The sequence below is a fragment of the Coffea arabica genome, chromosome 6e, assembly GCF_036785885.1.
Source record: "Coffea arabica cultivar ET-39 chromosome 6e, Coffea Arabica ET-39 HiFi, whole genome shotgun sequence".
In the NCBI taxonomy this organism is placed as follows: domain Eukaryota; kingdom Viridiplantae; phylum Streptophyta; class Magnoliopsida; order Gentianales; family Rubiaceae; genus Coffea; species Coffea arabica.
In genome coordinates this window covers 10,308,080-10,326,437 of record NC_092321.1, presented here as the reverse complement: position 1 = coordinate 10,326,437, position 18,358 = coordinate 10,308,080, and the positions used below count along the sequence as shown (strand labels likewise).

At 35.9% G+C, this 18,358-nt stretch overlaps 1 protein-coding gene across 1 annotated transcript; it reads left to right on the top strand.

The window, feature by feature from the left end:
• The first annotated feature begins 3,817 nt into the window (after positions 1-3,817).
• On the top strand, positions 3,818-16,843 carry LOC113694292 (phosphoinositide phosphatase SAC3). The gene is given in 17 exon segments (XM_027213200.2): positions 3,818-4,516; positions 5,337-5,541; positions 5,628-5,796; positions 6,456-6,678; positions 7,171-7,247; positions 9,032-9,219; positions 9,349-9,446; positions 9,680-9,813; positions 9,900-10,028; positions 11,532-11,928; positions 12,343-12,464; positions 12,681-12,794; positions 13,040-13,143; positions 13,146-13,212; positions 13,684-13,842; positions 15,336-15,441; positions 16,153-16,843. Coding segments are annotated over 17 exon segments (2,616 nt in total). The 5' UTR covers positions 3,818-4,312; the 3' UTR covers positions 16,273-16,843.
• The last annotated feature ends 1,515 nt before the right edge of the window (positions 16,844-18,358 follow it).

Here is an 18,358-nt window from a genome sequence, read left to right as displayed (position 1 = left end):
TTTCCTATGATTTAGCGTTTTTTTCACATAACCTCCATATGATTTTAAAAGTTGTACATAATTCCCTCGTTTTATGAATTAAAGTGTCAAAATGACGGAATTTGCATTCCATAAAGGCATTAATTAAAATGTCAAAAGTACCTCTATATAAAGTTTAAAATCATTTATTAACCATGAGGTTTATGTATATATTTGAAAATCACAAAGGGGTTATCTGATAAAATATAAAATCATACGGAGTTAGAGTGTCGTGCATATTATATTTATATAATTTAATCATTTGAACCATCTTAATTTTTAAACAACGGTCGGTGATTTTGATATTTTTATGGGTTCTGTTATAAATGATCATTTTCATCATTTTGACACTTTAATTCAAATTATAAACGGATTATATATAGCTTTTGAAACTATAAGGAGATTATATAAAAAATTGCTAAATTATAGGGAATAAAGTGTATTTTGCCCATTTAACTAGTGTTTTGGGACGCGTAACAACAATAACAAGATGGAAAGCAATAAACAAGAAAAATGAACAACTATTACATCTATCTTATCTTCTCGTAGCACTAACTGGTTCTTTCACGGATAGCGGAAAAATAACTATTTGGATCTAATTGTGACTAGGCCTGTCAACGGGTCGGGTCTAGACCCGGATCCGGACCGGATCCGTGAAATTATTGCGGGTATGGGTAGGGATTTAATTCCGTTTCCCGGATCCGGATCCGTTTTTGTCAAACAAAAAAACGGGTCGGATACGGAATATTGTATTCTGGCCCGTATTAGACCCGGATCCGAATATAAATGAATTAATAATTTAAAATATATATATTTATCAATATAATTTGATTAGGGTGATGTATTTGAATAAAGTCAATTTGATTTCTTTTCTTATTTGATTTTTTCTTTGCATTAGTTAGAAATTAGTTTACAAATATATTTTTTTCTCATTTTTATTAGAAATTATAAATTTTGCTAAATATGTTCGGGTAGACCCGACCCGGATCCGGGACCCGCCGGATCCGGATCCGGATCCGGAACATAGTAAAAAGGACCCGTCGGGTAAACGGGTCGAATCCGGGTCCGGTATAGTAATTCGGATCGGGTCCGGAATAATGAATTCCGGCCCGGACCCGTCCCGTTGACAGCCCTAATTGTGACACATTCGAAGAATTGTCGGATTTCGAAAATAATTCGCTATTTGACTTATATGCAAGGTCCATCCTCCCCTTTTTTCTTTTTCTTTTTTTTTTTGTGGAGGAGGTGGGTAGAGGTCTTGCGTCGTAGACTTTAGCTAGTTTGTGAGTTGAGGATAGAAAAGAAAAGAAGAGAAAGGGTAAGTTATGTGAGAAAAGAAAGGATAAAAAAAAAATTTGTAAGCTTCCATCAGTTTTCCTTCGCTTTCCGCCCGTTTTGGTCAGAAAAATTTTGCACTGTAGCAGCGCTTGGCTTCTCTTCAAGATCCGTTCGTTTCTTTTCTTTTCCGTCTCACTTAAATCTCCCAAACGTGAAAAGTCCACCTTTCCCTTCCTTTCTTTTCTATTCCTTTGAAATCTGAACTCCCAAACTAATTGTTACCCCAAAGTCGAAAGACAGATTTTCCGTTTTCGCGTCTAACCCACCCACGCGCTAATTTTTAAGTCACTGATCTATATATAGAGCCTATTGTATGCTACCAAGTGTCCAAGCTAATCAAGATAGAGCACAATCAATCATAATTCATAGAAAACAATGGAGTTGGCCGGACTAGCGAAGAAAAGAACACATAAAAAAGGTCAAAAACTCAAAAAGCCAGAAAAAGGCAAACTTTGGCCTATCAGCCCTAGGCGAAATGTAGCTGAAAAATACCCGTTTTGATCAGCAGCACAATCTTCTTTTGTTTTCTTATCTGAAGTTGAAACAATGCTCATCTGCAGACGTGGGCTCAAGTCAAGGTTATGTTCTCATTCAACACTTCTCTACTAAAATAGGGCTGCTAAAAAAATATTCTTTCAATCATTGAAAAGGATATCCTCCACGGGTTTCAAGCAAAGAGAGAGAGAGAGAAAAAAGACATTGCCAAATAAATCACTTTGTGACATGTAGCAATATCCACTGTGGTCGGTGTTTTTTTTAAATTTTGAATTTCCTTAATTTCTTTTGCCGGAAGTCGGCAGCCGTAACTTCCCTTTGATTTTACACAGTGATAATTTAAGAAATCAGGAAAACGCAAAAAAAAAATATATATATATATTTTTTTGTTCGATGAAGAATTTTTAAGGAGGAAAAGTCAATCATCAATTTAGAATGAGAAACACGTTTCGAAGTATTAATTAATGATTCTTTGCTTGTATTAATCATTCATACAACTATTATGTCTGTGACCATTTCTTTACCAAATTGTACTTTTGGACTGTCTTGTACGTTTAATGTTGATTGACCATTAAGTTAAACCAATGGAAAAGCAACATTCTTTAGCGCTAGTCAACTAGCTAAAAATAATAAGTTCAATTTGCCAAATTTTGCAATGCCATAAAATAAAAGAACCAACAATAATATAAACAATCAACTTATTGTGCCAATGATTTCATCGTTTATTCCTCTAAATTTCATTATTGAGTAGGTATAAAACTTGCAACTAATTAATGGTTCGTCTAAAATTCTTTAGCTGCCGGTGTTTTCTTTTTCTCTCTCTCTTTTTTTTTTATAATACCCAGAATTTTTCAAATTTATTATTCCTCGTCTAGTATATCCTACTCATTGCTTCTTCAACAAATATAAAAATTCAACCTAATTAATTTATGATCTAATGCATCACTACGTGGTAATAATGTTTCTATAATAACGACAACCTTCAAAACTCATTATTGATTCGTGAGTAATAGACCTCAGGTCTCAGTTGTACCTTACATAATAAAATCAAGCTAATTTCCATTTGAATTGTGAAGTTTCATAGAAAATTTTTAGAATATTCTTTTAATATATTTTTCAATCATATTTAACAGATCCTTACACTATGCATTCTTTTACAAAAATTTTACAGTCTAATTTTAAATATTTTAAAAGAAAGCAACAAAAAGAAAAATAAGAGAATTATTAGTGTTCTCATCATCAAAATATTAGAGTAATAATTCTATCTTAAGAGGTTCATTTCCGAAAAATTATCTTGGAGATTGTGTAATACTTACTCAAAAACTCTTCGTTTATACATTAATGATATCTTTTGTTTCTCTCTTCGTCTTTGGATTCCTATCTAATGATTCTCGACGTAATAAAAAGGGTTTCTTTTAATATGATTTGTAAGTCCTAAATCAACATACCATTTTTGGATTCCTATTTAATGATCCTCGACATAATAAAAGGGATTTTTTTAAATATGATTTGCAAGCCCTAAATCAACATACCATCTTTAGATTCTTATCTAATGATTATCGACGAAACAAAAAGAGTTTGTTTTTTAACATGATTTGCAAGCCCTAAATCAACATACAATTAATTCAATAGAATGAAAATACACAGTCACAACTTTTTCCTCCCTTCATTTAATATGATATGATTTTGATTGGGGTGTACGAATATAACGTATGGTTCGACAAGTTCCATAGTAAGATGTGGTTTTCGTTTCATCTCGTTTTGCCTTTTGCAAATCTCTGGAGGTTGGAGCCCTTTCTCTCTCTAAACTGAAAAAAAAAAGAGAAAAAAGAGAAAAGAAAATAAAAATATATGTGAGAAGCAGTAAGGAACAATACATCGTCGTCGTCATCATTATTATCAATTATCAATTTATCATCATCAACACAACAAAATATATACATACAGCAGAAATAATGAAATATACATACACATCCAGCTATCTCTCTCTCTATTTCTCTTTCTCTCTCTTACATTTCCAGCTATTCTAGAACCTCCTGAAATTTTTGCTTCTTCGATCTTCTCTCAAACTATTCCTCAATTTCACTAATCAAATTTGTTCCAAGTCATTTTCTTTTTATCAATTTCATTTTAATATACGCTTATTTGATCCAGAGATCAGGAGCTGTTAATTTCTTATTATATCCAGTTGCTAGATTTTTCTGATTGTTTTCAGGGTTTTGAAATGCTATTGTTTTGAAGTCAAAAGGTGATAGATCAAATTTAGAGGAGAGAATGGCGTGTGTGATAAAGGCGGTGTGGGTGATGAGAGGATTTAGGGGTAAAGGGGAAGAGAGGTGAGATTTTGTTGACTTAAAACATACTTTGGAGCTTTGAATGCGGGAGTGATTGATTCCCGAGCCGGAGGCTCGGGATTTAATTTTACTGTGTTTTGGATCTTTGTTAACGGAATATTTATCCAATGGCGGAAGAGCTGGAGAATGAGCAGCCACCGCCGCAGCAGCAGCAGCTTACTTCTTACTCCGAAAATGATCATACTTATGCTGAAAATGATCAGCACCAGACAGAAAATGATCAGGGGACAGCAGGAGAGTGCTATCCTGGTCGCCCTAACCCTCTACCTGAGGGCTTTATGCAGAAATTCCGCCTTTATGAAACTCGATCGGTATATCATTCCTTCTCTTCTCTACACTTAATCTTCTTTTTGCTCTCTCCGGTTTTTTAAGTTTGTTTCTAGATGGCACTGCGTATAGGTTGTCCAAAGTTAGATCTTTGAGCTTCTGTGATTGCTTGATTTATTGAGAGATCACATTCTGTTCTAGTTTATGTACAGTGCAAGTCGAATAATTCTTGTTTAGCTTATTCTATCTGTTCCATGTGTTGATCGCTTGATATTCTTTGCCTTTCGTTTTAGCTTTCCATGATTGGCTGTTCCAACTTGTTCTGAAAGAACTTTCTTTTATCAGTTAGGAGAGTGTCAGATGCAGTGTATATAAGAATTTCCAAGTGTATGGTACATATAAGCTTCAGTAGAATTGCTGCAGTATGGGGGATTTATTTGTAACTAAAAAGTCAAATTCATGTTATGTGTTCGGATAGTTCTAGATAAGATTGAGTTTTCAGGTTGTTACGTGGCAAATGGATTGCATTAACTAACAATTTTCATATTCTGCATTTAATATTGCAATTAATCTTTCCACGTGTTAGAGATCTACATACTTGTCTTGTTTTAAGTACTTCTTTTGGGCATAAAGATCTTATATTTCAGCATGAGTCGAAAACCCTTGTTTTACTCTCATTAATGGCATTGTGCTAAAGATGACAAAACTATAGCCATTATTGTTTGACGTTTTCAGTGGCACATGTTGTATATCTGATCAATGTAGATGCGCATTTGCGAATTTTAACTTATGAATAAGCTTTTGCTTAATTTTTTTTTTTTATCTTGAATCTTAGCTAAACCATTGTCAAATTTTTTGTTGCAGAATTTTTATATGATAGGTAGGGACAAGAGCCGAACATGCTGGAGAGTATTAAAAATTAACAGGTTGGAGGCTTATGAGCTAAATATACTTGAAGATTCTACAACGTACACTGAAAGGGAATGTTCTGACCTTTTGAGGAGGATACATGAGGGAAATATATCTACAGGAGGGCTTAGATTTGTCACCACTTGTTATGGAATTGTTGGTATGTGTAAATTTTTTAAGTCTGTTATTCCACCGTTGGAAGCTTGATCGTCATTATTTTGCATTCACCTTGGTTCCCTATCTCAGGTTTTATTAAATTCTTGGGGCCCTATTACATGTTGGTTATAACCAAAAGGAGGCAAATTGGTGCAATATCTGGTCACAATGTATACTCAATCTCGAAGAGTGAGATAATCCCGCTTCCGAACTCTGCAGTTCGATCCAGTATGATGATTGACCATCGAAATGAAGACAGGTTATTCATTAACTACATGCAAAAACGTTTTTAACAGTACACCTGAAGAGCTTTTATTAATACAGGAAGGGGAGCATTACTCAGTAGCAGATGTGTCATTGTCATAGATGTAAGACTACATAATAAGTTCAACATCTGGATTTAGGTACTAGACATGTTCTTCCGCAAGCCGTCATCTTGGTTAGCCCACTGTTTTGAACTGTGAAGCTCTAAAATAATAAAATTTTCTACATTACCTTCAATGCATCTCTGCAAGTAATCTAAGTGATGACTACTACCCTCCAGAGATCTAAATAACCTTGGTGGCCTCTGTTGCGGTTGTAGTCGTGGTGATGCAGAATTTAATCAAGTTGCTATCTAAGGCATGGGGTGGTTTCTTTCCCAGCATTAAAAAAATATAATTGGATCACATGCATCCTTGCTTATGTTTCTCGAACTACACTTGTGGATGTGTGGCAGTTATCCACATTTTGATATTCTCATTTTCCTGCAATGTCCCCTGTCAAGTTTTCAAACATAAGTTATTGGAGGAGGGGTATGAAATCCACTATATTATTGGTTCTTATCTGCAGTCTTTTTACTGCTTGTATTTTTTTTATTTGGGGAATTTCTTCTAATTATATAGTTGATTTTCCTTTTTCCCCCCTTGACTTTTCTAGATACAAGAGGCTTCTCTGCACGGTTGATCTTACAAAGGATTTCTTCTTCAGTTATTCATATCATGTTATGAGGAGTGTACAAAAGAATATCTGTGATGCCGAGACAGGGAATGTCCTGTATGAGACTATGTTTGTGTGGAATGAGTTTTTGACTCGCGGAATAAGGAACATCCTTCAGAATACTCTCTGGACAGTTGCACTAGTCTATGGGTTCTTCCAGCAGGTGAGCTTAGTTAGTGCCAGAACAGGGTTGACATAGTGCATTAGTTTTTCTCCAAATAAAGAAAAAAATTACGAAATAAAGGAAAAAATTTATGAACTGAATATTTTTAAAAAAATACTTCTGCACTTTAATCGGGGGCTTAGATGTTATTTTTGGTATTTCTTGTCAGTTATATTGGTTCTGTTTAAGGCCTATCCTTGTCAATATTTTTAGAAACCTTAATCAAACTGTTTCCTTACTCCATTTAAACCCTTTCCTTGGATTTAGCAAAAGGTGTATTTGGCAACTGAAGGTAGAATAACAGGGATATGCCGTTAGCACTTGTCGTACGATTGTTTTAGCTGATCCTGAATTCAGTATTTTGTATTGCATTTAATTGTTAGTTTCGTATATGAGCTGCTGAACATTATTGATTCTGATTTTGAATTTTTTTCCTTTTTTGTGCATACTTTCTGCGTTGCGTTGTTACAACTTTTTACTTTGTGGATCCAGGCTACGCTGTCCATATCTGGGCGACAATTTAGGCTGACACTTATTGCAAGACGTTCTCGTCATTATGCTGGGACAAGGTTTGATATAGATTGGAACAATGCACATGCTATTTATTTGTTTGAAAATTACTTTTTTGTATAACTATCCTACACTCAAATGACACAATTATCTATGCTCTTGATTTGCTCTAGTGCTGTGAAGAAGGTAATTTTCTATTGGGTAAAGTTTAAGATTTACAAACTTGTCCAACAAGTTTGAAAAGTAAATGCTGGTATAACAAAGTAATAACTGGGCAATTTTGCATAGACTATTTTCATGTTTGGGCTTAAGATGAGCTAAAAGGAGACAAATGGAGCAAAGGATAACACAGTGAACTGGCTTTTGAACTTAGAAAGCAAAATGGCTCATCTTAAGTAAACATGAGGAAGGCGCGCACATTTATAATGCAACCTTGTGCCACGCTTCTGTTAGCACACAATTTAACCCCTTTTAAGTTATTCCTCCAGCCTAGGAGTGCCATTTTAATGGTTTATAGTGCTTATTCAGCAAATATCACTGTCTAATATTGCATGAGTGCATTTTGATCCTATTGATAAGGGCGGTGTAGTGTCTTCTATAGAGGAAGATGGGAAGCCCCTATACAAGCTTCTAGGTTTCAGTGGTCAGGTCAAATAGTTGGCTATAAGTTATTGTAGTTTTAATTTTTTTTTTTTTAAAGAACACCATACTCTATAAGGCTCTCTAGTGTTGGTTGTGAATATGTTGATGAGAGGCTTTGGTGACTCGCTTCTCTAATGCGGTCCTGGAAAACATGGAGCAGAAGGCCCTACTGATTTGGCCGTGTTAGTAAGATGAATATCATAAAAAAGCACACTCTTAAGTGCAATCACAGTTTGCTTGCTTGTTCAGACATTTATGTATTTGCAGATATAATATTTGCTGAAGATGAAATAATTCCAAGAATATTGTAACATTTTGCATCAAATTGCTTTCTTGTAATTGTATCTATCCAGGAGGGGCTTTCTTAGTGGGCTGTCAAATTTTACATATATAGATAGATTGAGTGTGGTCCGAGGGTGCAGGATAACTATATATGAGAAAGAACCCTAAGTAGTTAGGTCATCAGTCCTATGACGCTTCCATTTGTTCTTCATTTGATCATGTTGTCTTATTCTGCTTATTGTGCTAGAGCCATTCTTAGATAGAAAGTTCTCTGCATCTGCTAAAGTTAATTGAAAGAAGAATGCTGCTTGATTAAATGAACGTTGTAAGAATTCAATGATCGAGGCAACAAAAATGAGTACACCATAATGCAAGTGCTGCATTGGTACTGTTGTCGTTTCTTTTTGTAAGTGAATGCAATGATAAAACTCAGGAAATAACAAATAATGAAACAATTCATGTATTGATATTTTATGGAAAAAGAAAGGCGTGGTGCTCCTGAGCTGGGGTTGTCGTGTTACATGTACTCTAATTAGAAAAAAATACAAGGGATTAATGCTGTCTGACTCGTGTACTTTCTGTGACCAAATACTTGTACCAATATTATAACTTGTTTACTATTTATTAGTTCAGGTTGACTTGGAATAACAACATTTACTATATGTATAGCCAAAAGTATTAAGGACATCAGCCAACTATAACTACTGCTGTGCACCCTCATTTGGCATAAATATAGGTTTTTGGGAGTCTTTGTTTACCCTTTTTTTTAATGGTCAAGTATCACACATAGTATAGACATGGTTTTCTTTTCCATTAGTACAGCTTTTCTCTTTCTGAAGATAGCAATTTGGTTTTTTTTTTTTGTCAGAAGGTTGAATTGGCAGTGTGTAATGCTTTTTCCTACTTTCCCTTGATACAGATATCTGAAACGTGGTGTGAATGAAAGGGGCAGGGTTGCAAATGATGTTGAGACTGAGCAGATCGTATTTGAGAATGTTCCAGAGGGGATCCCTATTCAAATTAGTTCTGTGGTTCAAAATCGTGGATCAATCCCACTTTTCTGGTCACAGGAAACTTCAAGATTGAACCTTAAGCCTGATATCATATGTATGTTTATGAATTAGAGTATCTGTTCCCCCTTCTTTTTGTTCCCTGTCAGACATGCATTATTAGGATTTCATTTACCGTCATTCTTAGGATTCTTTCCAACTGAAATTTGTTTTCATGTCATTGCAGTGTCAAAAAAGGACCAAAGGTACGAGGCTACAAGACTTCATTTTGAAAATCTGGTCGGTAGATATGGGCATCCCATAATCATCTTGAATTTGATTAAGGTGAGAGGTCTACATATATTTGGATTTCAACGAACTTTATGAATGTTTAATTTTCTTATGTAAAAGAGGTTATTTTGCAAGAAGACTCTTGTATAACTGAAATACAAAAGATCAGCAAAATAAGGAAAGAATAATTTTAGATAGGTTGCCTAAAGTAACTCCTTGACTGTGAAGAGCTTACTGATTTGAGAACAAGCAAAAAACTGATGTGTACTAGATTTGATAATCAACAGACGAGTGAGAAGAAGCCTCGAGAATCGATTCTTCGTGCTGAGTTTGCCAATGCCATTGAATGTATCAATAAAGATTTGTCAGAGGAGAATCGTCTCAAGTTCCTTCACTGGGATTTGCACAAGCATTCTCGAAGGTACTTTACTTTCTGCTTATGTCATTTATAGTTGTCTGGTTTTTACCTAAATTTGTGTGGAATCTCATTTTCCCTTCCTACACCAGCAAAGCTACAAATGTTTTGCTCCTTCTGGGAAAAGTGGCTACATATGCATTGACACTGACAGGCTTCTTCTACTGCCAAGTAACACCAGCCTTAGCAACTGAGGGATGCTTGAAATGGCCTTATTTTGAGTGAGTTAGCTCTCTACCCTGCTCTTACTTTTGTTTGGAATACCATAGTTGGCTTCCTTTGTAGTTGTCCATAATCCTATCTTTTAAGATTTATGTTGGCCATCTTTCATTTGGAGAGTCGCCTCCATCTTCCAGGTTTGCTGGTGTCTTTGTTGGTTTCCATTGTTTTCCCAACCTCTTTTTATGTTTAGGTGTTCGGTTTTGTCTTATCAGTAAACTCAGCTATAAGGCCTACTTTTCTCTTCCTGGTGTCATAGCTCATTGGACTTCATTGTCGGAAATTTGCAGAAAGTCTTAATCTGACTAGAAGATAATTTGTTTGTCTTATATTTTCTCAGTTTTACAGATTGATGTTATATCTCTTGAAGCAGAATAAGTTCTTGTAATGGGAAGTACTTAAGACACTCTGTTAGTTCTCATTCCAAGTATTGTATCTTATGTAGAAGTTAGAATGCCAATTAACATACGAAGAGTTTTAGCAAATACAATTACTTGTCGTCAAATCAGGAGATTTTGTTTCAGTAATCTTTATTCTACGTATCCCAGCTGTTGTCGTTTGACATTCTGACCATGTCAAATCATATTGTAGGTGATAATTAATCCATGTTTCTCAATGTTGAAATCCAGAAGTCTAGACTCAGGTCTTTGGAAGTAAATATTGACTTCAAATGGAATGTTAGGAATTTTAAAAAAATACCATTGTCAGTATGTCTGAACAGCATTAATGGTCAGATTGAATGGCACATATTCTCTTGAACAAATATCAGGACAAACTTTGAAATATTTAGGGGAAGTTTCATGTAGTCTGGAGATCTGTTGTAGGACCTGATGGGAGATGTAAAATTGGGTTGTGCTGTTGACTTCTTCCATTTTTTCCCCCTCCATTGGAGCTTAGTTATTCTCATGAAGTATGCTGTCTCTAACCTTCTATAACACCTACACCCCTCGAAAAAGAAACAGTGAAAAACAAATAAAAGGGGAAGGAGAAAGTACTATTAAGGTAATGATTAGCTGATGAAGATGAAGTTTTTATCTGCTCTTTTAGAGTATCATAGTGCCTATGTTTTGTCTCATCATTTTCATCTTGGTCCAACATGCAACCCTTGGATAGCCAACTTAAATTGGTTTTGAACCTTTTTATGTATCTGATCGGGGATAGTAATTCATAACCCTTGGTCCAAGAAGGATTCCCTTATGGATGTTATAGAGATTAGGATAATACTCCTAATGTCTATAATTGCTTCAAATCCTAAAGTATATAGATATTCCAGCCATCTATTCTCATCCGTGTCAGAATGTGTGTTAGAAGAGTTGAGGTTATCATCTGGTCCGGGGAGAATATGTCTTTTAGATATTGCCATTCTTCTAAACTTGGGAGTTCATAGACAATTAATAACTAGTACTAAACATGGTTTGTTTTCTGGATAAATTACGAGGTTACTTATTTAATTTTTCTGCCAGTAACGATCATGTACTAAACGGCTGACAACTCTCATGATGCAGGAGTTCTGTTGATAGTGACACGCAGCAGCCAGTACAGTGTGAAATTGAAAACGAGTCAAATGACAACCACCATGACGATGCTAGTGAGAACTTAGATAGATTTGACAGAAGATTATGTACCGGGAACAATGTGGCTAATGGTGGTGGTTTTGGTAAGCCGCCAATTCTTCAAAAGGGAGTGCTCAGGACAAACTGCATAGATTGTTTGGATCGTACTAATGTGGCACAATATGCATACGGATTGGCTGCTTTGGGACATCAACTGCGAGCTCTGGGAATAATAAATTCCACAAAAATAGACCTTGATGATCCCTTGGCTGATGAATTGATGGGCTTCTATGAAAGAATGGGTGATACACTTGCTCATCAATATGGTGGCTCAGCTGCTCACAATAAGGTAGGATGATGTGTGGTTCTACTGGAGATCACTTATTACTAGGGTGACTTGAGACTTTTGCTGTTTCACATTTACCTGCTACTCAAGAAGAAACAACCAGCAATAGCAACCCGTTATTACGATGACGGAATGTTATGGACTGTGTCACAAGAGCTTTCAAACCCTTTCTCTTTTTAGATGTGAAGTTTGATAATTGTATCATATGGGACAGAAACAGTGATAGTTCTGCCCTTTGGACTATTGCCCAATAAACACACAGGCACAGTATCCTTAGTGTTTTTTTTTTTTGGCGTATTTGTTACATTTAGGAGGAAGAAGTCCACATTTCAATCTCGTCTTCTGATTTTGAGTAATGATTTCAGGAGTAATTAGTTTTTTTATGAGCTGTACATTGAAATGCTTGGTTTTACGTAGATTTTCTCTCAGCGAAGAGGTCAATGGAAGGCAGCCACCCAGTCCCAAGAGTTTTTCAGGACTCTACAACGGTATTACAGCAATGCTTACATGGACGCAGAAAAACAAAATGCCATTAATGTGTAAGTCCATTTCATTTACATGTTAGATTCTTTCCATTTTTGTCTTCCCCTCTTAATAGTCAGTTATATCATATGCACTTTCTTGGAGTTAAATCCAAGTGGGAGGAGATGATGATCGTTGGAGGCAGGTTAAAGAGTTATCTGAAATACCACATTGTGATGTCTTTTCTATTTCGACCTCTAGTCCCATTCATTTCAGAATATGGTATTTTGCAGATTCTTAGGGCATTTTCAGCCTCAACCAGGCAAACCTGAAGTCTGGGAGCTGAATTCTGACCAGCTTTACAGGGAAAGTAGGAATGGGCAATCAAATATTGATAAAAATGGAAGGTATGACCATATTGGGACATATTCTGCTGTGATTATTGTGGACTTTTGAACTGCAACTTATTCTATGAAAGATAAGAAAATTGTTGCATTGAATTCCAACTGTCTCTTGGCTGTATGGATTATAAATGCTTAATGCCCAAGAATGTGATGCCTTTTTTCTGCGCACAAGCTTCCCTTGGGTACATTTTTGTGATTGGTTGCTTCAACGACACTTTAGGTTATAATCTCATCTTTTGCGTCTGCAGGTCACTGTTTAAAAGATCTTTATCAGATGGAAACATTCTTCGAGAAACTCACACTCCTGTATCCACCTCTAACATGAGCAAAGATATTTCTAATTCTTTGCCTGATGGAGCAATATTCTCTCTGAGTCAACACCCAATATACCAACTTGTGAAAACGAGTTATCACATTTGAGGTGCACCTTTGTTTGCTAAACTTCAGTAATTTTTTAAACCTGTGTCTTTCTTATCATCTTTTGAGACCAAAAGGATTCTTTCATGAGCCGAAGGCTGTGTTGAACTTTGTTGTTGTGTTGTTACAAATATTGACATTGTTTTCTATTTACTTTGAGATATGGCAGGTCTTTTATTCAATATTTCATTGCCTGCTATCCAGAATATTGGTAGCTTATGAGTACTCTTATTTTCACAAGTAATAGATCAATTTTTCTTTTTCTTGTTGCCCCCCACAGAAGACAGAATTATTATATGTTCTTCTTTTCCTATTGATTTAGTGACTCCACATGTCAAAAAGAATTTTGGCATGTCTCATCCACCACATTTGCCTCAACTCACTCTCCTCTCTCTCCCCCTCCCGCCACCTCTCTATCCACCACATTTGCATGGAGTTGTGATTCAATCTGTCTTCTTTGGGTGTTCTTTTGCAGGTATACACCCTCAATGCCTGTGAGGGAACTTTTCGAAGATTTGCCAAGAGACAGATGTCAGGAAAATGAAAATGGAGATTCTTATGACTGTTCAAATTTTGTTGATTTGGATTGGCTATCTTCCTCTGGAAATTCATGTGAAGAAGAGATATTGGAGAGGTGATTTTAGGACTATTTTTGATGCATTGCTAATATATAGATAAATTATTAGAGTGATTAATATGTTTTGAACTTTTAGTTTGCAGAATTTCTTGGAACCTCTCTTTTGTTCAAGCTTATGTTGTTTATTCTGGAGTAAGGATCAAGAAAAGATAAAGTGATAGTACACCATCATGGTAGTTAGTTTTCTTTGATTAATCCTTGCCGGGCTTAGCTGAAGCTGTTGAAGAATAGATTAACAATAGTTACTGTTCTTTTTTTTTTTCCATGAAAAATTGATTTTGCTTACAAGGCAATAAGTTATTACTTCAGTGGAGAACAGTCTATATTGTCCCATAGTTATTGCAAAGAGGCAAGATGCGTAAGTTAACTCTTGTATTTGTAGAACAATTGAGTTGTATAAAAGTTGGCACTTAAATTTATGGCATAGGTCACCTAATAGCACAGTTCCAAATTTGAAGCTCCTAAGAATTCTAGAATGATAGTTCTGCATTGAAACTTGTGGTTCCTCATCTTTTCTTTTCCTCAAACAAGACTGACTACTACATTCATCTATCCTTCTCTTCTTGAGTGAAGAGTCAGTTCGCATGTGCTGAAAAGTTGATAGACTTCTTGAGACATCAGAAAATCTTCATTGTTCTATGTTTTTCATACCTGTGGTAGGAAGATATTGCTTATACATCACAGGAATCAATCCTCACGTAACCAACAATGAACGAGAACAAGGAGACTAACTTGCATAGACATTTTCTCTTCCTCAGTTTATCACTTGCCGAGCTTCCTGTCTATATATCATGTATTCAGTTTGTACCTCCTAGAATTTATTAGTCGTTTCTCTTTGAATGTGTAGCTATAAAGAACTCAATAAGTTTGTTACTCTATCCCATTCCGCTGAAGAGCTTACCTCTTTTATTATGGTCGTAGAAATTTTCTGCTGTCTACTTCCAATCATGAATCTTCCACCTAAGGATTGATTGCTGGACCATCCTCCCTTTTTGGCCTTCTTTCACGCTTTTAACTAGTTTGCCTTAATACAATCAATACTGGAGGGTAAATACATCATTCATTACCACAGCATATCTTATTAAATCCCCATTCTATTGTCTTCTCCAACCTCATATTGAATGACTTTCTGAAGTTCACTACTTCTGATGCTTTTCCAGCAACTTCACTAATTCTACTGATCAACACGAAGAAGTTGACATGCATCATTTACTCCTATTGTTATTTGTTATAATCTTTCTCATATTTGATTGTCATGGTAAGATTGCCCAAAAAAAAAATCAAATTTGATTGAATGGTTTTTCTTCATTTGCCAATTGAGAGTTTTATGGGTCTTGAAAAAGCTGAAGGCTCGAGATTGAATTATTTTGTCAACGCAAATGACACATTAGTCTCCAACAAAACTTGGATTGCCTTCTATTGTGATAAGTTCATTCTTTTCTTCTTTTGTTCTCTTTGTTGGGAGACTCACTGAATTTCCATGGTTGTAGGTCGCTGCTTACATCTCCAATTGCTGGACTTTCATCAGATAATGTTGTCAGTGATTTGGCAGGGGAAGCAACCCCAGTAATCAGTGAGTGCGGATCTAGCATGAAGGTTGGTATTCGTTGCTCTCTTTGCAATTAGCTTGCTCAATGAACTAAAAAATTATTTCAAGACGTGAATGCAAAAAAGTTTATAGGATTTCAAATGTGTAACTTGGTTACTATAATCAAAACACCTCAATTAGATAATAATGCAATTGCTTTATCTGCACGTACCCTACTTTAAAAATTGATCCACTCGATACAAGGATTGTGTTGCCAGTCATGGGCTTGTGAAACTGCTTATGCTACATGCGGATTTACTGTGAACTACTGCCACAGCTGGCTTCATAACAAATTCATTTTTCCTTCTCTACCCCTTCTATTCTTTTTTCCCAGGGTGGTGGCGGGAATTTGTTCAGTGAACAAATTGATGTCAAAACTTCTTTTAGAATTAAGATTCATCTGGCTATCTCATAGACCTATGGAAAAACTTTTTCAAGACATATATCTTCTAAAGATGCAGAGATGAGATTTGAAATAGAAAAGACATTCTTTCAACGGTTGTGTTATGCAGGTTGAATAAATTAGGTTTTCTACTCTACTCAATGATCAGTATCATCCTAATGTTGCTAATGATTCAAAGAATCATCTGTGCTAAATACGTTGCCATCTATTAACAATACCTCTCTAATTTGTCAACTCTTATAATAAATGGCATATAAATTCTAGAAAATGGTTACTTTACCTATGATTTCTAATGGAAACTTTGTTCTCTGTGCAGGGTAGGGACCAGACTGGAACTGAGTTGTGCTATGATGATAGCTATGGTAGTGAGGTTCATGAGGAATTTTCAGATTGTTTTGTACATTGGGTGACGTATGGAGAAACTCTGTGTCACTGAGGTTCTTGTTGAGTTTTCATGCATCGATGTATGCATTTTGCAGATATACTTAAAGAGGCACTGGTCACTGGGTTTATGATAAGAGGAAAGGGAAGAATGGAGGGGGTGGGGTGAAGAGCTGTTTGTGGGGGCAGAGTTGAGGTGTCAGTGGCAGGTCTAAAATGAGTTGAAGAAACGAGTAAAAGAGCTGTTGTGCCTGCATTCTTTTGTTTGACGAGCTTCTGGAAATTATTCCTCTCTGCCCATGCGTCTGATTTGCAGAATGAATTCGATCGTCTAAACTTCGGTCGGAGCCTGATACATTAGCGTACACCCGAGTAAATAGCCATCAACAATTTTAAAGATTCTTTTGGAGCTCTTTCTCATCAACTTCGTTGTAGTTATTTTCGTCAACAACTAATCCTCCGATTCTTAGTTGCAGTGGTGTAAATATGATCCAACTCATTGGAGCTCCCGTCTCTTGCAGTTTTAGGCCATTGATTTGTTTTGTCCATTTATTTTTGGATCTATCAAAATTTATCGTGCGAATAAGCTCTTAAATAAACTTTTGGCAGGACAGTTTATGTTTTGATTTTGTGGTTTCGACTTAAAATTTTACTTCGGTTCCGAAGGAGCATAAGAAAGAACAGCCATGGTGAAGAAATTTGAAGACGGGCAAAAAAATAATGGTAAATCTTTTTGGCCAAACACTGCTAAAGGTAGGCATTCTTAGTATGTGTGAAGGTTTTGTTTCTCGTATGTGTGTTTGATAGGCATCTGAAGAATTTAGTTACGATTGGTACCATTCTAGTGTTAAACCAGCGAAAACAATATTCTATTGGATGGCACTATGCCACTCTTTCTGCTCAATTCTTTTCAGTGACTTGCTTGGGTTGCCAGATCAGTCGGCCGCCTTGGCTCCCTGGGTTGAAATGTATCCCCATCAAAAGTGTGAAGGATTGACCTTGTAGGCTTCTCGATGCTATGGATTGCGATCCACAGCTGACTTACAACTGAGAACACCCCAAGGAGCACTGTGTAGTAGACTAGCATCAATCTTTTATCAATAAAGATGGCAGTGGGTAAGAAAAAATTAGACATTTGTGAGTTTAGTTTGTATTTAGTTGGCATGCATGTTTGCCTTGTAGATTGTTATTTGCCATATTTTATGTAAAACTGTTTGTTGGGAAATTGTGAGGTAGTTGTTTAAATCTTCTTTTGGAAAATTATTAAATTTATCCTTCATAACATGTTCAATTTCTCTATGACTATCTAAGTTTAAAATTCAACATAGTGTGATGATTTAACATAATGTATTGATTTTAGTTTGATAAAAATTAATTCTCTTCGAACTTAAAACGAGAGAGTTTAGTTATTAGAGTTGAAATTCATAATCGGAGCAAGAGGATTTGGTAATGAGCATTACAGTTAATAGGGTTATTCGATAGAGTTCTATAAAAGATTTAGATATGCAAATTAGAATTTGACAAGATTTTTAGGTGAGTGATAGGGATTGAATTCAAGATTTTCTACTTACAATCTCTCTTCTCTGATCAACCAATCCAACCCTCACCTCCTTTATAAAGGTGCTTACGTTCCCAATAGCAACTTGCTTCGCTTCTGCAATACAATGGATGGTGCATGATCTGTTTATCACATGCTATGGGTCAGGACCAGTGGCTAGCTTATATTGGCTTTGATTGTTAGCCTGCTTGGGAAGCAGAGTCCTATGCACATGCCTTTTCATTTGCTAGCCTAAGAGCACACGTGCTTGCCGCTTTGATGTTTTGGCCCAAGATCGTTTAAACCCACTAAACGCAGTCGGTGTTCCATTCTGGGAGCTCGCTCTTATTGAAAAGTATCGAGTTTTGCTCACAAAATTGAGGCCTCGTCAACTTGACCAAAATCTTTAATTCGTAACACAAGGGGCAAACAGGGAAGAAAAGAATTTGACCATGTAGAATGCACAAGCCCTCTTTCCTTTTGTGCACGTGTTGCTGAACCCTAGTAAAGTTCCTTAAAAAAAAAAAAAAAAAACCCTAGTAAAGTAGTAGCGTTTCTAAAATGCTTTCGGAAACATCTGTACGAAATCTTTCCCCTCGGTCAA